Genomic DNA, 22,650 nt, shown 5'->3' with positions numbered 1-22,650 from the left:
CTTTCCATACCTGACATTTCTTCCCATATCTGGCACTGCTATGCATCCTGGAGTTCATAATTTTTTTCTTTTTTTTCTTTGGATTTGTAAACAAAGCTTTCCTAAACCTCAGTATATCTGTTAATTGCATTCTCACATCCTTGGCTGCATTGTATATCAAATATATTATTTGCATTGCTAAGAGTTTGCACCATTAAATGAGATGCTGTGTGTGCAAAAGCAGTTGCAAATGATGTTATACCAACTGCAAATTTTTAAATGGAAAGCTGCAACTACAGTATCACTGAGTTCTGCTACCAAATGTTGTGCGTAGTAGAAGAGAGAAGCTGGGCTCATAGCCTGGAACATACATTGAGAATTTAGCTTTTTAAAGAGATAGTCCTGATCATAAGTCATCTCTATTACAAAATCAGACACCTGATTCTTCCAAATCAAATGACTGGAATGGGTGAGGAAATAAGATTCGATATTAACAGCTGAACCAAAATAATCCCTCTCTGATAATCTTTTAAATTGTTTTCTCAATTACGTGTCAAGTGATGTAAGTGGTTTCTCCAGTAGGGTAATGTGGTGGGTTGACCCTGGCTGGAGGCCAGGTGCCCACCAGAGCCGCGCTCTCACTGCCCTCATTCACTAGACAGGGGAGAAAAGGCATAACGAAATGCTTGCAGGTCGAGATAAGGACAGGGAGAGATCACTCACTAATTGTTGTCACGAGCAAAACAGACTGAACTTAGAGAGGGAATTCATCTAATTTATTACTAGGCAAAACAAAGTAGAGGAATGAGAAAATAAAATCAACTCTTCAAACACTTCCGCCCACCCCTCCCATCTTCCCAGGCTCAACTTCACTCCCGGCTTCAACCTTCCCCCCCTCAGCGGCACAGGGGGAACGGGGAGTGGGGGTTACGGTCAGTTCATCTCACGGTGTTTCTGCCGCTTCTTCGTCCTCAGGGGGAGGACTCCTCTCATCGTTCCCCTGCTCCAGCATGGAGTCCCTCTCACGGGGTGCAGACCTTCAGGAGCAAACTGCTCCAGCGTGGGGTCCCCCACGGGGTCACAAGTCCTGCCAGCAGACCTGCCCTGGCGTGGGCTCCCCTCTTCATGGGTCCACCGGTCCGGCCAGGAACTTGCTCCAGCGTGGGCTTCCCACGGGCCACAGCCTCCTTCAGGTGCCTCCACCTGCTCCGGCGTGGGGTCCTCCACGGGCTGCAGGTGGAATCTCTACACCCCCTCATCCTTCCTCCATGGGCTGCAGGGGGACAGCCTGCTTCACCATGGCCTTCACCACGGGCTGCAGGGGGATCTCTGCTCTGGCGCCTGGAGCTCCTCCTCCCCCTCCATCTGCACTGACCTTGGTGTCTGCAGAGTTTCTTACATCTTCTCACTCCTCTCTCCGGCTGCTAAAGCTCTCTCTCTCTAAGTGTTTTTCTTCTTCTTAAATATGTTATCACAGAGGCGCTGATTGGCTTGGCCTTGGCCAGCGGCGGGCCCATCTTAGAGCCGGCTGGCATTGGCTCTATCAGACACAGGGGGAGCTTCTAGCAGCTTCTCACAGAAGCCACCCCTGTAGCCCCCCCGCTACCAAAACCTTGCCACGCAAACCCAACACAGGTAAGTGTGCAGGTATACTCTTCTGTGGATACATTGAAATCAGTGAAATGCCATTTAAAGTATTCTTCTTGACTTGGTTGTGAACAGTGAAATAAACAGTCTCTAAAAAACTTTGTTCACTCTTGCCAAATTACATGCAAGGTACTAGGTTTTTATTCCTGTTTAAACCAACATTTCCATGAACTGCAGTGGTTTTCAGTTTCATAAAGTTTTGAAATTATATTCTACCATGCATGCTAATGCCCTTGAAAAATCTTTCTTTCAGCTTCAAAATCTAAAACATTTGCTTAAAATAATAGCCTGTCATAGCCCAAGAAAAATGGCATGTACACACTTTTCCACCAAGGAAAATTGCAAATAAAAGCAGTTGCTTCCCAGCACAAATTACTTTATTGACAGGCTAAAAATACAAACTTCCTTATCTCACTCATATCAGATAAGGCTAAATCCATTACTTCAGTAATAAAATGTTAAGTGCATAAGTACCAGAAGATATAGGCAGTGGAGATGTTATCATATCATTGGGACTCCCATGCCATTGCATGTCTCATCAACCTGCTTCAGGAAAAATGTCAGAGTGCTTCTGCAGACATGGCTGCCATCAGCCTGATAGTGAATTACTTTGGGGGCAAGTCTCAGTTTGAAGTCCATTATACAGATAGATCACCCCTATGAAAAGAAAAAAAAAAAAAAAAAAAGTTGTTTTCTTATATTTACATGGAATTTCTTGTGTTTCAAGAAACGTCCATTGCCCCATGTCCTTTCACATGGAAGCACAGGGGAGTGGGAAGCACGGTTGGTTAGGGTATGCGTGCTTTTGGTTTAACAACACAACATTGGATATGATCCCTAAGCACTATCTTCCTGCCATTCAGTTGATCATACATCTTCCTGAGTGGTAAAGAATGTAATATAAAATAAACAAGACTTCAAATTGCACTAACATCTATATTTAGACAAACATTTCAAACTTACATGCACTCAGCTATGAAACACAAGGTTACAGGCCTCTAAAACTCAGCTGTTTGAGCTCATCTTAAGATTAAAAACAATGTGTTGATGCTGGCGGCAAGTTAGAAGATCTTCATGCACGTTATTGACCTGAGAGGCAGTGACAGGCTGGGAAATTGAAAAGAAAAAACCCCAGAAAAATTGTGGCCTTGTTGTGTAGTATCAGAGAATCAGGTTTTGCCTGATTTAATTTTTGTTACAGTTCGCAAAACTTCTAACGCCCCAATTACTAAATTACTTCAAACACTTCCCGGCTCTTTATTCAAATAAATGTTTTAGTTAAACTGCGTTGAGCCGAGGTCATTACTTATTCACAGCAGCAGCTTGAAAGGCTTGTGAGTGCAGCTGCAGACGTTTGCCCCACCAAGCAGCCCAGGCAAACTCTTCTCCGCTTTTGCAGCAAGGCAGCGAGCCGCAGGGCGCCTGGAAGTGGTGCTGGCACGTAGGCAGTCAGGCTCCATCTAGAAGCAAAACATCCAGAACAACACTGCAAAGGCTGACACGCCACGAAAGCCTGGCAAATGAACCAGGGAGAAATCAACCTGCCAAGGAGCTTTTCTTTCTTTCTTCTCCGCGGATTAGAATGTCAACCAAAAAATGAAGCGAGGATGCGTTACTTGCGCTCATAAAATTTCATTTGAAGTACACTCCCGTGATTCTATTTTAGAGAAAAACAGTAGCTTCCTGCCAGAAGGGGGATGTGAAACTTCCACAGCTGGAAATCAGCGCTTCCAGTGGATGCAAGAATGCACAACCTCCCAGTCAGGCAGATACCCTTCTCATTCAGTATTTCACCCCGGACGGTCTCTGTGACCAGATTCAGAAGAATAAATTTGGCAATGGTCATCTATAGGATTATCTGTCACTAGAGAAATGGTCGCTAATAGCTAGTAGTGAGAGCTTAGTTTATGCCCTGATTCTTCCCCAAGTTTTATTTAGTTTTCGTTGTTGATTTTTTTTCAGGAGGAACAGAAAAATCAACCCCAAATCCCAGTAAGAGCTCACAATAAATTTCTCCTGTAAATTCTGATTCTTTATATAAGCCTAATATTAGTTCAGAGTTTCTCAAACATTTAGTTTCTGTTTGAGGAGAAAATGAAGATTTTAATTTTTTTTTAACCCATGGTTGTAATATCAGCAGCAGGTGACTAAGCATTTTTAATTTGCTGTGCTAGCCTGGTAGAAGATAACACACACATTAGTGCACACTTAATGCTGCTCTGGACGGAATAGCCCATATGAAGATCATGTTCGTTATTTCTCTTATGAGAAAAGAATGGTTATAAACCTAGTAATTTCTTTGTTGTAATTCTATTCATAGAAATGGAAATATTGTTTTTCTGTTCATGTAAATGGAAACAAACAGGAAGTTACTTATTTTCTTAAAAATCTTAAAAAGCCTCTTATCAGCAAGTCCTCAGCCTCCAAAATCTTTTAGGGATTTGTTTTCAGCCTTCTTGTTGTCTGCCATCTTTCTGGATGCTTTTCTCATAGAAAGTGGATGGCTTTTAACTGCCTTGAAATCCCTGTATCCCCATTTCTAACCACCATAGTGAGTGTTTTGGCTATCTTATATCTTGGTCGCAGTCTGCATCCTTGCTTCAGTATCCCCCTCTAATGGTCCCCTTACCATTATTGCTCTGCACTTCTCCTCTTAGCTGTCACATAAGCCCTGTGTCCCTTTTGCTCTTTCCCAGGGCTCCGCTCCTTTCCCAATTTCTGTGCCTTTCTCTGGGTCCCCTTAGATATTTACTTTATCCTGAATTATTTCAGTCCTTCCTCTGACCAACTTCTTTTCCTTCCTACCTGCCTCTCAGCATGTATCATTGTCTTCGCGCAGGTTTTGCACGTGCTGTAGTGCTGATTCAGAGAACTGATTTTTCACTTTCTCATTTAGTGAGAGTTTCACATGCCATACTTAACTGGGATGTGTTATATTTATTTTCTTTTCCCGCAATATTATGAAGCTTATTGGTACTTTATAAAACATGGTTTCAAAAAAGTAAATTATTAAAATCAGTTTTCGGGTTGTCATGACTAAACAGGTTGTGTAAAAAATTTGGAAGCTACATTTAAGAAGACAGATGCCTAAAGTGGAGAACGTAAAGTCACACTGAAGGGGTCCCATCACACCACTTTCACTGCTTTTATTCTTTGTAAAGCGGGTTTATACCACCGTTTTTACCAAAATAAAAAAGAATTTGGTTGTTGATGTTTAACACATTGCCAGAAATGCTGACTTTCACTGTCTGTGATGCCCACAAACCATTGTATGAAGTATATAATTTCTATGTTCTGTTTTGACCAAAATGTTAGTGACATTTCAGTTCAACCTAGTTTCCTTTTCTCCAATACGATATTTTTTTTTGCACAACATTAAGACATAAGAGAAATATTCAGAAAGTCTAAATTACTAATGAAGTAAAAATAGTAAGATATTTTACTAGATAAAATTAGACTGTTGCCAAATTTCAGAATTAAAAGTTGCTTTCTGAAAAAAAGTAGAACCTCTTGAACATCATAAAATGAAAGAAGAATGTCTGGATCTTATGCAAAATTTAGTGACAACTAATTATTTTTTTAATTATGCAAGCTTATTAAATAGCCATAAATCTTCTTGTGACATTTGATTCCTTTTGCTTTGACTTCATCATAATAATTTGTGTGATTCATGTAGGTTGTTTTGGTTAGCAGATCAGTAGCCTTAAATTTGTATGGTTTTAGTGAGTCACAAGTTTGGCTCTGAATAAAACAAAAAGCATTAATAAACAGATTTGATAATTAGGACAAACAGGTGGTATTACTAACTGGACATTGTTAATTTCCAGCAACTTTAAGATAGGAAATAATTTAAAAGGGGAAAAATTATTAACATATCAGTCTAATAATTACTGTGAGAGCTCAAAAATTTAGGAGAGAGAGATAATGTCATTCTAAACAAGAAAATTTATGTGGAAAAATGAAAAAAACCTTCCATCTCTCTTTCTCCCTTCCTCCCCCATATAGCTATTTCTATGAATTTAAAGATGCTGTATTGCTGTATTACAGCATTTTCCTAGAACAGCCTTATGAGAGTTGGTAACTTCAAGCAATAAAATATTTAATAGTACAGGCCTGTATTTATTTGTCACTCCATTGTTGGCATCCACCGAAAAGGAATTATGAGAGCACGTGCAAACTGTGCTACATGCATGGAGGTTATTTCTTGCTCCCTCACAGAGAAAATACCTTCATTACCTTTTTGCTAGACTTCAGGATGGAGACTTAATTTGGGAATTATTAATGTACTCAAGTTTTCTTAAATATAATGTGAATTTCTAAACAACAAACAACCCTACTGATTTTAAATGAAGCTGAAGCGTAGTGGAAAAATTTAGGTCTCTCAGTTTTTTGTTCTGACGTGGTGTCTCTATCCTTTCAGGATTCCTGTACCCACACATCTGGCAACAGCATTCCCTATGGTTTCTTCTGATGTGCCTGAGCTGCCTGAGCCTGTTGTGCCCTCTCGGATTTCCCCTGAACCGCCATCTGTATGCCAGGAAGGAATGTGCCATAACGGAGGGACCTGTCATCCTCTCTCTCTGCCTACTGGGGCCACCTCATTTCGGTGCGACTGCCCGCTACACTTCACTGGTCGGTTCTGCGAAAAAGGTAGTCGTGGTTCATTCTTTCTCTATTAATTGGGAAATGCGAATCTTATGCTTCTTTGGAGCAGGAAAAGGGGAAGAGGTAATGATGATCACCATGTTTCTCTGCTTTCCATTTCAGTTACTGTTGGTAACTCAGGAGTAGATTCATTGAAGTATTTAGAATAATTGGAAGGTTAGATGGGTGGTATCAGTCAGGCACAACAGTAAGCGTTGCAGGCTTGAGTTAATGAAAAAAAAGTGTTATTTGTGCAAATCGTTGTGCACAGTGTTAATGCGTGGTATGCAACCTAGTATTTCTGGGAAAGAAGAAAGCTGACTTAGGAAAATAAGGAGGTTTCCTGAAAAGATGATATGTTTTCCTTTTCTACAGATACTGTTCTTTTTTGCCACTGTGCCTGGTCCTTTGTTGAAAAAGGCTTTTTTCACTCTGTAGCTCATTTATACTTCTATTGTGTTACTGTTGCTTGTAATGCACAAATTAGTCAAATGAACATAATTTAATTAGCATTTGCATAAAAATTAATTCTCTGAACAATTTTGGTTTCTTTGTAAAAAGAATCAAGGCTCTCAGACAAACTGATCAATAACTGCTGGGGTTTCTGTTTTGTAATTGTAATTATTTTTCATTACTGCTTTCAGAAAGTTCTTTATCATGACAGAGTTTACAGCTGGCTTCAAAAACTGGTTTAGCTTTTAAGGTACAGTGCGCTAGGAATGGCAGTGGATAATTCTCATAGTATTAAAGGGCATTACTGGTATACAGGAAAAGAACAAAATAATCATCTAGATTATGGTTGTATAACTGTAATATCCTCCTGATGAACTTCCTATGGTATGAAATACAGGCAACTAGAGTTAAAGATGTCCTTGCCAGACTGCTGGTATATCTGAGCTAACATCACCTTGTATTACTGTCTGAAAGTAGGTCATTACACTCACTATATGTGAAAGCAATCAATGACTGTGAGCTACAAAAAAAAAAAAAAAAAAAAAAAAAAAGTTGTGTGTTGCTTAGATATCAGAGAATATTTTACCTTTCAGCTTTTCCCAAGTTTATAATAAATTAAATAATATATTTTCATATTGTCTGTGTTAAAATTGAATTCTGTGAATATCTTCTACATATTTGGTATCTGAGCATACTACTTGCACTTGCTTTCAATACATGGCAGCTGTGCAAACTGCACCATAATCCATAATATAGTGTAACCAAAAAAGCAGCTTTCTTTCAAAGATAACAGATTTAGTTACCATTTAGTGTGTTTTTCAATGAAGTATTTTCAGTATTTCAGTAAAAAGTGTTTTATTTATTTGCATATATTTTATGTGCCAGAATTCCCTTCTGGGTTTCAAAGAATGTAGTTGGCATCTTTTGTATCAGCATCATCTGCAGTATTTTGGATTGGACCAGGTTTGGGCTTTTCCCGAGGGTTATGCCAGGAGTAAGCAATGTTAAATTTAAGTGGGAGCTTGATAGACATCCTGTGGTAATAGGCCATATCAGTGTATACGCATGATCACTCTGTTGGGTGACACCTTGTCTGGACTCCACTGGTGCCTTCTATCAGTGTCTGACTGTTGCCTTCTTCTGACCTAGTTTTACCTTCCAGTTCATCTGTCAGTCTCTAGAAGTCTTCTACAGCTTGGTGTTTTTAATGAAAAATGACATAATCTATGTTTGAATCATATTATCTGGACTGAGTACTTACCTCCCATGCCACAGACTTTGGTAGAAGTACCTTTTGGTCCATTGACTGAAACAACTATTTTTGAGTTGCTCATTCAAAAATACATCATCTTACATAATTCTCTCTTGTTTGAAGCTTAACCAGTATAGACGTGCTGAGTTCATACAATGGCATGAGCTGACTGTCTTCCAACTACCTTTCCAAGGGAATGTCACATGTTTATCTTACCTGTGTAAATGAAGGGGTCCACTTCTCTCTCTTTCTGTGACTGTTTCAAAAATCATGTGTGAAAGTATGACTGAATTATGACTACCTGAATACCTGAAGAGCAAATTAAAAGTAGGGGACTATTACAGTAAGTTGCAGTTGTAACCAAATCTCTGATGATTTGGACTGAAGTATCCTATGTTATACACACTGGTAACTATTCCATTCAATAAAATCAGAATACAAGCTTAAAAAAAAAACCTGAAACAAGTAGCATCTTTTGAGAATATAACCTCAGCTGTATAATCATATCATCCTTTTAATGGTTGAATGTCTAGTTTCTATGAGATATCTTTTCTTTTTTTCTAAAATTGGAAGAGATGCCATTTGCTTTGTTGAAGCTTGCAGGCATGCTTGATGATGAGATTTTAACAGGAATCCATTTTTCTGCATAGAATATCTTTTAATAGTTCTGGCACTGGAAGAAGAACATTTCTCTTCTTTTCTCCCTTTGTATGGAGAAGATGAATTGAAGAGTTCCTCTTTTCACCAGGCTCTGCATTTACCCTCTACAACCCCACCGTCAATACAGGGAACAGCCTCCTCCTTCATGCTTAAACCCCCTGGGTCAGCCAGGGCTGTGGTATGTGGCAGGCTCATCGGCAGCTCACTGGGGCAGCTACAACCCAGGGCACGTGCTGTCACATTGCATGTGTATATAGATCAGGATCCGATTTGATGTATCCTGCGTTTAGTGGCTGAAAAGTAACTGAAGCATAAAGTGATTTTATTTAATCCCAAAGTTTCAACGAGATTGATAATTTAGTGTAATGGGACCAGAAATTACCCAACTGAACTGTCATTACAAACATTTGTTATTCGGGGACCAGTTCTTCAAGAAGTCTGAGGAGAACTCATACTTACAAGGAGGTAAGGGCATCTGTAATCATTTTATGATTATTTACTATAGACCTTGCAAAGGAGAAAGTAAATTATCATTTATGCAATCCAGAAAGTTTGTTCCAGTCATGGAAATTGTCTCTTGACTCCTTAAAGATAGCTGTGATCTTTTTTAATCATACTGTAATGTATACCTGTACATTTCAGTAATATATACTTATTAATCATCTTAGTGACCTACCTTGTACCTACAATTAACTAAACTTCAGGAAGAAAATATATCATATATTCAACTGGCATGGTAACAGTCAACATGGCATACCACGAGGTCTGACATACAAAGCCTGTGTAGATATCTTGGCTTCATTAGAATGTGTGCATTTGCTTATTTCATACCTAGGTTAAGATACACCATTGAGTTTCTTAGTGTATATTTCTGACAACATATAAGACCATCTTATAGAGTGAATGCAAGTGAATGTCATTATCTCAGTTATGTGGTTCAACTTGATAGCATCTTATTATATATATATATACTAGATTGCATCTTAACTGATAAACTCCAGCAGCTTGTTCTGCCCTTACGAGAAATATGTTCAAGTCGTGTCATTATGGATATATTAGGGCCAAGCCAGTTTATTTAAATACATAGTGTATTTACTCTTAAACAATCAGATACCTCTGAAATCCAAAATGTCCTTAAATGACAATTTTGAAAAGTGGAAATCTATCTCCATTTTTCCAAGGAAATATAGAAAACTATGGATATGAACAAGTATATTTGCTGAAGTCAAACTGAAGGTTTGAACACTGGATATATGCTGAAGTGTACAAAGTGAGGATTTAGTCTAAAGCATATATGTGCAACCATCTGAAGCCTCAGTTACCTTTAATACTGCTTTCAGTATTTCCTTTTTTTCTTTTTCCTACAAATTACCAAAGTTATCTGGGAATGAGAAATTGCTACAAGCTTTATTTTCAAAACTCCAACTTTAAATGCAGTGTAGAAAATTTGCTGCCAGTATAAATTTAATCTTTATTACTGAGCAGTGAGTGCTAGGTCAAACAATAGAAAGGAAGGATTGTGTAGATAGGGAATACAGTAAAGGGTAGATCGTGTACTCTGAGCTACCTTTTTTTCTTTTCCTTTCTGGGTAAATAAGCTTTTTAACTTCAATATGAAATGTGTTGTTCTTTCCTCCATGAAACAATTCTTTATTAGCTTAGCTATTTTATCTGCTTCATTGTGAAAACCCTACACACGAGTGGAAAAAACTTAATGCTTCTGCTTTAGCATGCAGGCAGATGGTTGTCTATTACTGTAAAGTTCATAGTGATAGGTTTGGAATATCGCTGTCTTGCATGTGCAAAGAAAGTATGTCCCTGACTCTTAATTATAAGATTAACATTTTTGAAGTCTCTGAAATTTTTAGCATTCTGTAAAAGTTTTATAAAGTGTTCAATAAAAAGAACATTTAAACATCATATGTTAAAACCAGGAAATCTGTTTAATTTGATATGTTGCCTGTGTATATTCTGTACATTACTTAAAGGTCAACTCCTTTGAAAAAGCTTTAAAACCAGGAGTAAAATGGGTGTCTGTTACAGGCATTTATCTTGCAACAGTCCCACCTGGAGACTTTGGTAAGTTTGTTGCCTGAGATATACACTTGTTGAATTCCTGATTTGTTCAGCAATACCTGATAATATAACCCCCAACATTAGAAGTTTCTTTTACTAGCAGCTTTTCTAGACATTGTTCCTAACTTAACATTTCTAACTTGTGTCATTGACTAGTATCATTCATCTCTGACAATTCTTTTTTTTTTTTTTTCTTTATTTGTTTGGGTTTGAAAATGAATGTAATTAGCCCAATTTCTGTAATTTCAGCCATATTTAGAAGCATACAATCTCATTTGTCCAATAGGTCATACATCTATTTATCTCCTTAATAATGCTTATATTGTGTATGTATGATTTTTAAAAAAGTCTGTGACAGTTTGCATCAAAAAGAAGGATGAGGAATTGGGAATTGCATACAGAGGTGTGGGTGAGGAAGGGCAACTGTGCGTTCATCTCCACATTCAAGTGTCAGTTTGAGGTACCCAGAAAGAAGAACAGGTTGAGCAACCTGGTCTAGTGGAGGGTGTCCCTGCCCATGGCAGCGGGGTTGGAACTAGATGATCTTTAAGGTCCCTTCCAATCCAAACCATTCTATGATTCTATGATACTGTTACTCCATATCCTCTGTTTTTCGAGAATTCAAGTGTTCTTTCACCCATTTTGTCCTCCTTCAAAACGATTCATAACCTCGTAGGACTCTGAGCAGAAAAAAATAATGTGTTTAGAGATATATATAAACTTCAGTAACTAATTTGATGTCATAAACCACAGCCAATGTCTAAACTCATGAGATATCTATTAACTTCCCACAAAATTAATTTGTGTATGTAAAACTTTCACATGAATTCTCTAGCTTTTGGGTTACAATTGAAAAAAGTAGTAAGTATTCCCTTCAAATTTAGAATGTGTTTTTAGTGGATGACTTTAAAAATTAAGAGCACAGTAGGGTGGTTAAGAACAAACAAGGATTTAGCTGGAAGTTAAATACTTTTTTATATTGGCTTTGATATACACTAGTTGCCATTATAGCAATTTTAAAGTTGCATGTAGGCTATAACTAGCCGTTCTCATACAGTTTATTTAGTACAATAAAATTCAATAGAAGTGTTATTTTGGTGTGCAATGCAAAAAGAAATTATCTAAATTAACTTAAATGTTCTTCTCTGCACTTTCACTCATGGATATAATCTTGCACTTTGATATGAGACTGGGCAAACCTTGTGAAGTGTAACTTGTTACCCGTGTCTGTGAGTAATCACATTAGCTGCACAGTCACCTTGGACTTAGCATATGATCCCTACTTTTTACTTCTTAGTTCACAAAATTATGGATAAGTTTTTGAAGATATCTAAAATATCTCCAATCTGATGCCATCTTGCTTTATCAGTTACTATATATCAGGTTTTTATTTTATTGTGGGTTAATTTGATGAAGTGTTTTTTGAAACTGAAGAATTTTGAGGGAACAGCAACTGGGTTCACAAGGAAGTGGTGAAGCAATTTTCAGCTAATCCTTCTTACCCTCCTGAACAGATTTATAGAATTTTACCACCTTAAAAACAAGTGCCAGCGTAACTGAGCTTTAATACAACTTAATATTCCATTTTCATCTAATTTAGAAATGATATCCCAGATACAGTGGAGCATGTAAGCTTTACATGTATTTAACCGTAAGAGTGTAAGAAATCTGTGTGATTCATGTCCTTAATGTTGAGGATGTAGGTATTCTGCTACATCAGATCCTGAATTGGGATCCATCCATTCTGTTCCTATTTTGGTCATTTATGTAGCTTATCAGTTAAAAACAACCTCAAAACCTTCTAGGGGACTTCATGTAACTGTAAAGGAATGTGGCAGTTTTATACGATTATTAAGAATAGATTAAAAATGTCATTAAACGACAGCCTAACATACACCTTAGTTATACCCAGAGGGAGTTAGAGAATCACAGAATGGTAGGGGTTGGAAGAGAACTCTGGAGATCATCTAGGAGCATCTCTCATATGAGGAAAGGCTGAGATAACTGGGTCTGTTTAGCCTGGAGAAGAGAAGACTGAGGCGATCTGATCAACACTTATAAATATCTAAAGGGTGGATGTCAAGAGGATGGGGCCAAACTCTTTTCAGTGGTGCCCAGCGACAGGGCAAGGGTAACGGGCACAAAATGGAACACAGGCAGTTCCATCTCAATATGAGGAAAAACTTCTTCACTTTGAGGGTGACAGAGCACTGGAACAGGCTGCCCAGAGAGGTTATGGAGTCTCCTTCTCTGGAGATATTCAAAACCCACCAGGATGTGATCCTGTGCAACCTGAAGATAATGAGAAAGAGCGAGCTTGTTGAGTTAACGAAAGAGCTCTTCAAAGCACCAACCAACTCTAACAACCAGTGTTCCAGTCTCTGTAAAGCTACTTACCAGTGCACTGCCACTTCTCCCCAAAACCATGATCTTCAGAATAGCTATAGAGTCTATTGCTATAGGGTATACTATAGAGCTATAAGGTTGTCTTAGTGAACAAAGAGCTGATAAATATTTCAGAAGTCTGTTCTAGGAAATAACATTATGGAGCCTATTGGGCACTAGTTGCTTTGAAAGATTACTGTGAAAACAGTTAATAGTGATAGAAACATTTTAAGAAGTTGTCAATTTGCTAATACATTCTCTGTTTTGTATTCACATCCATTCACATCCAGTCATGAGCTATTTAAAATAATTATTGGCTTTAAGTATTGTTTAAAGATTTTTTTTTTGTTTGGATGTTATTAAAAATGAGATAGCTGTAGCATTTTGTTATAAAGGCTTGCATGGATAAGCACTTTTTAAGAAGTTATCCTTTTATTTCTGGGAAAAACAATTTATAAAAGCAGTAGAAACCTCTTTATCTCCTCATGTACATCAGACCTGTGAAATTTTAGCATTTCTAGCATTAGGCATCTGAATGACTATTTCTTTAATGTGGATGAAAGTTTTCTTGTCATACTTATCTGTAGGAGAATTGAAACAATTTGATAACAAACACTATTTTGGACAAGAACAGATAACAGAAAATGAAATAATGGTAAGTGTAGAATTTGTGGGGAACAAGCTTTCTTCCCTTCATTTTCTGCTTGAAAAAATTGGTATAAAAATTGATTGTTTCTAAAGCTTGTAATCTATTCAGCTGCTAATCTCCCAGCTCCTTCCAGTCATTTTTCATTCAAAGATAACCATTGTTGCATAGGTGACAAATACTTGCTTTTTTCCTTCCTTTACTTCTCCATTTATGGCATTTTCTGGAAACACCTTCTTTCAGTAACTCCTGAATTGCTGCCATTTGTTCTGTTGGTGCTAATTTGCTGATAATCAAGTCATCTGTGGAAATGTTATGTGTCTCCCCAGGCAGTAGGACAATGCTTATTTTCTGAGCTTGATTCATTTGCATTCTTCCACAGGAAATACCATGTAATAAAGCAGGTGAGCTATTGAATAATGTCTTTGAGCTTTATTATGTAGCCTGTACGAAAGAGACGTAGAAGACTGGGTTTGCTTTTATATCACAGAATAAACAGTAGTTAGTTAGACCTTTTATGAATGAAATCACCTGTGTTACTGAGTTAGGATAGCAGTATATTGTGCTACCTTGACATTTTGATTTCAAGAATGCTGCGATTGAAAACAGAGGGGCTGTTTCATTCCTGGATACAAAGGTGTGAAACGGTTGCTCTGCTCTTAGAGCACTCTCGGGAGCTTTGGCTAGCTGAGAGTGTGAAGTGAACAGCAGGATTCTCTAGGGACCTCACTAAAGCATCCTGCTCAGGGACACACCAACTGGAATCATAGAATCATAGAATGGTTTGGGTTGGAAGGGACCTCAAAGATCATCTAGTTCCAACCTCACTGCTGTGGGCAGGACACCCTCCACTAGACCACATTGCCCAAAGCCCCATCCAACCTGGCCTTAAACACTTCCAGGGATGGGGCCTCCACAACCTCTCTGGGCAACCTGTTCCAGGGCCTCACCACCCTCACAGTGAAGAATTTCTTTCTAACATCTCATCTAAATCGACCCTCCTTCAGCTTAAACCCATTACCCCTTGTCCTGTCACTACACTCCCTGATAAACAGTCCCTGACCATCTTTCTTGTAGGCCCCCATCAGGTACTGGTAAGCCGCAATTAGATCTCCCCGGAGCTGCATTTTCTCTAGGCTGAACAAGCCCAACTCTCACAGCCTGTCCTCAGAGGAGAGGTGCTCCAGCCCTTTAGTGTCACCCCCACAAAGTGACACTGGCTACTTACATGATGTGGTTACAGAGGAAATGGCTGTGCTAGAGAAATTGGTCATGTGGACACTCACTGGGGAGTTTCCCGGCCTAAGATGACTTAAGCATGAAACTCCACATTATTTCTAATTAGGAGTGCCTGCCATGTGCCTTTTCTTGCATCTTCATAGAACACTTGGGCTTGTGTTTATATAAAATTTCAAACTATTGTTGCTTAAAGGGGAGAAAAAATTACTATATAAATGTTAGGAAGTCACTGCTTTGAGGCTCCTCAAGACAGCAAACCTCTCTTTAAGGCAAAGAAGTCAGCTTCTCAGTTTTTCTTCCCACCATTTTAGTTCCTTTACATTTTTGTAATAACATTTCATGGTGATAAAATATGCAAGTAATTAGAGAGCAAAATTATTTTAGCTATTTAGCTATTTTAGCTACCCAGGAAATTCAGGATTCGAAAGGTGAATTTCCTAGCAGCACAACATACTTATATTCTACATGTATATAGATCAGTTCTGTGCAGAATGTGTGGGAGGATCAAAAACTTGGGAACATGTAGAGTCCCCCTGTGTTTCAGTGCAATTAGTGAAAATACCGACTGCATCACCAAACAGAGCAGAGAGTTGAGGCATTGCCCAAACAGAAATTCAAATTACTATCAGGTTCCTACTTACTGTTAGATTCATATTTAAGACAGGAAATTGCATAAATGAAAACAATTTTCCTATGTGAATTGTATTGCCCTGTATCAAGAATTTTCCTTAATGAATTCTTAGCCCTATAAAAGACAAAATAAAAACACTGTATTAATAAATAATAAAACACTCATGCATATTGAATACAATGGAAAATGTGCAAATATGGGAAATAAACCCAAGAAAATAAAGGCGAGCATCCTATTACCCTCTACCAATCATAACGGATAGCTGTAGAATCATCTGACTTCCAAAGATGTTTTCCAACACATGGCATTATTCTTAAAGCTATCTTATGGAAATAATCATCACCGTAGTGACTGTTTCTTTTTATTCATATGAACAGTCTGTTTCAGCAACATGTGAACTTCAGCAAAATAAAGACCATAAAGCAACCAAAAATTTATATGAGTAAAATATGTACGATGTGGCAAAGCATTTAAAATTTCTTTTGAAGTTTAACAGCAGAAGCCCAGTCTCTGTTGGACACCTGTCTCTTCACATACATTTTCTCATATAACAGGCAGTATGCTACTGGATGGGGTTTTTTTTTTTTGCAATACAGTTGCAAAACAGAAAAGGTTCATCACTGCAGGTTTGTCTGAGGTTTATATTATGGAGTTGTTATTTTAATAGCAAAAAACCCCAATGAAATGGGGCTGTTCCTACTAAATACCTGTGTACTTCATTATTAGTAGAATCAGTATGTAACCCTCTCTGTTCCTGGAGATTCTTATATAGGAGTTTTATAGGAATTCCTATTATTTTAATTCTGCTCTTGATATAAAAGTATTTTAAATCATTCATAAAAATATTAATGTATGGAAAAGGTGCAGAGAATCAAGGATTTCTATGCATTAAAACAAATTAAGAAGGCACATTTCATTCATTGCTCTTTGAAATCCAGCAGACTGCATAAATCTCTTCCTTTAAAGATGAATCCAGACAGACTCAAGACAGGAAATTATAAGAAAAAATTCAGTTCTAGATGATCAGAACCAGTCTCCCATTTTTTGACATTTCTGGAGACCAACCTAGGTGCAGTTGAGAATAAAGGGAAGAATGTCAACCCAGATTTAAAGCCTGAACATTGCCATGAATAATCCAGATGCTGATGCTTGAGGACCTGAAATTTATCCAGAGAGGCTGGGGAGGCAGAAGATTTAAAAGGAACAGTAACAATAAATTTTGCCAAAACAGGACATTGTGATCCAAAATATTAGCTCAAAATGTGTTTGAATCAAGGGTCACCCTTGCTTTTTATTTTTGTTCATTTTGTTTGTAAAACAACAAAGAGTTAGTTTCACTGGGGTTTAGGTGCATTAACAAGGTGATTAAGCCTTTGGTCCCTGTTAGACATGCTAAAAAGTTGATGACATTTAAGGAAAGGAGCAGGGAGCAGGTTAAAGAAACTACTACTGTTCACTTAAGGGCAGGCAGAACAGCTTTCTGAGGTTGTGCAATAGGGTAGCTCAACACCGAAAATATTCTTCAACTACTAGTCTAGAAAAGCAAAATAAAAATGAAGTGAGAAGTTATAAAGAAAAGTATTAACAGGCATCGTACTTAATCCAGCTGAAGTTATCTTACAAGAATAAAGAAATAAAATCTCGGACACAGAGAATGCAAATAAAAACTCAGAACTATTTGAGGAAGGAAATAAATATTTTATACTTGACATTTGCCACAAACACTTTCAGCTTGTGGTGTTATCATCTTATCTCAGTGCAGAGGTAGCCTACTACTTTGTTCTTGTTAAAATGAAGTTTTGGCAGGGACCCTCCCAACCCCTGCATTTGTCTGCATTTTCTGCTACCTCTGAAAATACATCACACTTTTTTCTGCATTTCCAGAACAGAGATATTCTTCATTCTTTCTTCTGGCTCCAGGAGTGGTACACTGCGATCCTGCTGAGTTGTTACAGTTTCAGAAGCAGTAGATAAATAGTATACTATTGTATTGCTGTATCTTATTTTTCACGTAAACAATCTGCCAAAAGTATATAGGACTCTAACTCCATGAGTAGTGGTGAAGCTTACTTATAATAATCAATAAGGCTTAGTCACTGTGCATGACATTAGGATTTCTGTAAGTTTCTACAATGTCTTCATTTATCTGTGCCATAATTTTTTCTCATAACACAGCTATTTTCATTTTCTGCTTTAAAAGGTGCTCTCCTTACAAAAAAAAAAAAAAAAAAAAAAGTGCCTTCCCCCTTAACATTTGATTCATGAGTCTTTAAGAGAGGGTATAATCAGACGATGTCTGTCTACAAAAAAAAAGGGGGGGGGAGGGTGAGAGAGAAAAATGCTGAAGGCATCTATGGAAAAGTAGTGTCTTTGCTAATAAAGAAATGGTTCTCACTGAACCTGACCAACACTGTTTCTTCTTTTCTTTTTTAACATTATGTTATAGACCATGCAATATTGCTGTTATGTCCTTATTTGTTTTCTGGCTTTGTTCACCCAAATAATAATAAACTTATATGCTGTTGTGTATATGTGTATAATACACACAAAAAAATAGAAATACTACATCTTAACTTCGTAATAGTTTTATCTCTTTTCCTGTCACCCTTTTCATTTGTTTATTCTCCTTTTTTTTGGTAGCTTTTGCAATCCTTTGTGACTTGTCAAACCCACCCAGTGCAGTGTGCAGAGAACAGAAAAAGACCTGACTCTGCACCTTTTTTATGAGCCACGGTATAAAGATAGGGACATTTTTAACATCTCCTTGTATGTAACAATTTCTTTGACACTCTTATACGCGTGACAGTCTGCCAATAAGAAGGGAAGCCTGGTCTGAGGGTTTTCAATCCTTGCTTAGACGGAAGGTGATGTCTTCTGCCTGGTGCCTGCCCACTGTAAACTTGCATTACTCTTTTTGTAGTCCAGTTATATGGAAAACATTTCTGATTTCCAGTCCAAACCAGTTTAATCTAAAGTTAACTTTACAGATACAGCAAAGCATATGTGAGTATGTTGGGTATCAGCTACAATACAGCTCTGTGAGGCAGTCTGAGCCGTGTAGCTGCTGCTCAGCCTGCTCGCCTAGAACAGAAACGTTTGTTTGAACTAATCCGCTCATTTCACACAAGGCAGCAGGAGATGTTTTCTGTGGTAAAGCTGTTCACGGTGGTTGTGGCTAAAGGTGGTTGTGGTGACCCCTGTGGTGGGAAGGTCAGGTTGGTAGTGTGTACCACTTTCCATTTAATAGAGAATGGGGATGAAACAAGAAGTTAAAGTGTGTTTCTTTACTACTGATGTTTTCACTAAATGCTTAGTGCCAAAATATTTCTACATAAAATACTCGTTCAGTTTTCTCATTGCTTTTATATGCTATCTGCACATACTTAGTGTGCATCATAATTTATAAATTATGATGACAAAAACTTTGAAAATCAGATAATACTTACTAAAAAAAATCTGCATTCAATTATCTCTTGGTAGAAATTTGGGTGCAATTCTAAAATGAGTCATATTTAGTCCAATCAAGTCCAACTTAATCTTTTTTTCTTAAAAAAGTATGAATTTTTCTCTGTTGTCATCAGACTGAGCTATGAAGTTTCTTCCTTTTGGGGGGAAAAAAAGTTTGGTTTTTTTTGCTTCCATTTATATTTTCTATGCTATAATTCATTTATGTTTTTTTCTGACAGAAAATGGAAAACTTTGTAGTAGACTGAAAGTATGGCAGCATAACTATTAAATAACTACACAGAAGAATAATGATGAAAGCAAAAACTGAAAAAAGGTTAACCTTCAAATATCTTCACAATGTTTATAAATATCAGTATTGTTTATTTTGCCTTTAATGTTTTTAGACAACAGCCTGTAGAATAAAACCAGTAAGTTTTCCAATCAATACTTCACTACGTAGTGTTGTGAGATCCTTATTTACTTCCTTTTCTAATCCTGGGATGTCTGATCATTCAAATCAGCTGCTTTCAGAAGCTAATATATTATCATAAAGAGCATGAAGCTCAATTAATTAGCAGCCATTGTGATCTTCAAAATTAATAGAATATGGTGAAGGTGAAATGGAAAATTTAATGAAAAATTGGGGTTGAAATTTTGTTAACATATTAGTCACCTAAAGAGACTATTTTAGGAAATGATTGGAGAATTTTAATAAAAAGCTGAAAAAATTCACTGCTGTCAGTCAGAAATTATTTCAGAAAATATATACAAATACTTATGTTACAATTTGATGTTAGTAATTACTGTGCTTTACTCATCCTATCTTTGACCACAAAACCTTTTGTGTTTTTTTGCTGGTTCCATAAGCCCTTCTCTCGAAATCTGCAGTAGCTTGCTGCTTATTTTCATTGCTTTTGTGACCACTGGACCATCACACATATGATACAGCAGAGAACAGAATCCACCACCCAACTTAGCTTGGTGCTCTGCACATGTCACATCAGATCTACAATAAGAATAAAGGAAAGGGGGAAAGGATTTAGGGGAGGAGAATAATACATATATTCTGAGATTGCCTGAATCACTCTAGTGAGACCACAGAAATGGTTTTCTTTGGCTATACATGATGGATTATAAAGCTGAATTAAAGGTAACAAAGGAAAAAACCTCACCAAGTTGGAGCAGAGAGAGAGATTATTTTCCAGAGAGTTTGACTTGAAAGAGATATGTTTTGGAGAAAGGTGATGTCATGTAGCTTTGCAGAATTAGTTTCCTGGAGCCAACTATTCAGTTGTTTCATGGTAACAGTAGAAGAGGTACTTGCACAGACAATGTTCAGTGTAAGGCAAGAAATAACAAAGCCAAATACACTGAAAGAAAAGTAAAATAGACTGTCACAAATCAAAGAATGTGACTGTTTCTCAGTCAACACAGAGTGTATTTGAAGAAAGAAAGAACAATCAGATAAGGAAGTGAAAAGAGCAGCCCTGCATCCACCCCCAAGTAAACCTACAATAATGTAGTAGAGCAAAAGCCTGTTCCTGGGAGTAGCTTAGGGAGAGGGCTTCAGGACACTAGAAGCAGCTCCATGCATGCTCTGCAAGAAACTGATTTTCCAGTTACTGATGTATTTTTTTCTATTGTAGTCTGACAAGTTCAGTGCTTGATAGAGAAACTGTTGTTGTTAAATAGCATAGGAGAGTGAAACTAAAGCTGTACTATATTCTTGAGTTAGCCTCAGACTCACTGTATGACCTTGGACTTCTGTTCCCTCACTGCAAGTCTTGCTGCACATTCTTCTGTAGTTTTTGTGGGATCATAATGATGTGATTCTGCCTGGCAAGTGATAATTCACTCTTCCATTCTTTACGAAGATGTTTTTTAAGATTTCCAGGACTGCCTCAGGAAAGTCTTTATTTACATCCTTTTCTAATAATGGGATGTCTGATAATTCAGATCAGCTACCTTTGAAAGCTAATACAGTATCTTAAAGAGGCTCAATGAATTACCAGCTACTGTAATCTGTCAGGTTTCACAAATTAAATACTGAAATATGTCTGATAGCAATCACATCCCACAAAAGTAAGTTCCTAAACATTTTTTTCTGCCAAGGATCAGCAGATCACCCAGAGAGGCTGTGTTTTCATAGGCAGAACCAACTGTCCTTAACTCAATACAGGGCAATCAGCAAAGACAAATTCATTCTCATGAGAATCCTTGGGAGTAAAAACCTTATACTGTGGATGTAGGTATTTCTGATCAGCCATTTTAATTCCACTGCCCAGTACTTTAAGACCAACCACAGATAGTCCATGTGTTTTCAAGGATCTTATTCATCGTATGTTTTCACAGAACTCTAACCTTTAGTTTTGTTTCTCTGAAACAGACGTGTACATTATCAGTGATCTTTTTTCTTCTTTTTTATTCCAGAAGTAAATTTCTTTGCTCAAGGGAAAGCTTAACTTTGCTTGGATTTGAAAACTCAATATATTAATGTGCAAAGAGTACCTTGAGGATTCATTTGCACTGACCAATTTTAAAATATCTATAGCTGTATATCATTAACCATCAATATACATCAACTATCTGTAATTCATTCTTGGCAACAAATCCTATTTGTTATTAATAAAAAATATGCCTGTCAATCTAGTAATTACATAAAGGCAATTTTCCTCAGTTTTAATGGAATCAGTTGCACATATAATTAAAAAACTTTATCTTGGTGCACCTTTCTTTGGTAATTGGCTGATATGAGAGAAAACATCCTGTTATAAATTGAATACTCAGCATATATTCAACATGTAGCTCTGATATGTGATTTCTCTTGAGAAAAATCTAAGTACATAGTTTGTCTGGTTTGGTACAGATTTCTGAATCTTGCAATCAGAACAAAATCCAGGCTTATCCAGACTTATCCAGTATAAGTGTTACTTGACTTGCTAGAATATACAGCTGTTTCATGATATGATATTTTTTATCATATAATATTCCAGATTATTCTCCCATTATTGGTCTTTTGAATTATATTTTGACCAGATGCTGTGTGATTGTACTACTCTACGCATGTCCGCATGATCAGTGACAGATGGTCATGCTCTAACTTCGTTTGAGAAATCACTGGTCTTGAAGCACTGTGTGAAGAAATCATAAATAATGTGATTTTATTAGCATGGGAATTCACACATTTGGGAAAATTACTACCATCTGTGTGCATTAGTGCAGCATCATGCCTTTTAGACCAGATCTGATTCATGCCCTGCCAACTTTGTATAGAAATTGAATTAGTAAGTATTTTTCTGCACAAGATCATGCAGACATGCCTCTCTATGTCCACCCAATTGCTGTCCTTGGAATACTGGAAAGGTATTATTGCCAACATTTTCGTATACAGCTATATGTCAGAGGATTGTGATTATGATAGAAAATAGATAAATATGGCAATTTTATTATATGCCATATTCTCCATCTACAAGAAGAGGGTTTGTCTAGAAGCTGATGACCCTACACAAGATCATATTTGTCATGACTCATCCGTCAGGTCCGCAGAACACTGTAACAGAAAATTTTAGCAGACATACTCTCATGATACTG

The 22,650-nt window shown here is 37.3% G+C and overlaps 1 protein-coding gene across 1 annotated transcript in view; it reads left to right on the top strand.

Annotated features, from left to right (window-relative positions):
* The window catches only part of EYS (eyes shut homolog), a 916,770-nt gene that overhangs the window by 685,212 nt on the left and 208,908 nt on the right, over positions 1 to 22,650 (top strand). Inside the window, exon 37 of the mRNA XM_054819879.1 lies at positions 6,047 to 6,276. Coding sequence (XP_054675854.1) covers positions 6,047 to 6,276 — 230 coding nt within the window. The remainder of the gene's footprint in view (positions 1 to 6,046; positions 6,277 to 22,650) is intronic.

Source organism: Grus americana, chromosome 3 (genome assembly GCF_028858705.1).
Source record: "Grus americana isolate bGruAme1 chromosome 3, bGruAme1.mat, whole genome shotgun sequence".
Classification (NCBI taxonomy): domain Eukaryota; kingdom Metazoa; phylum Chordata; class Aves; order Gruiformes; family Gruidae; genus Grus; species Grus americana.
Note: the sequence above shows the minus strand (reverse complement) of the source record. Positions and strands in the feature narration are given on the sequence as shown.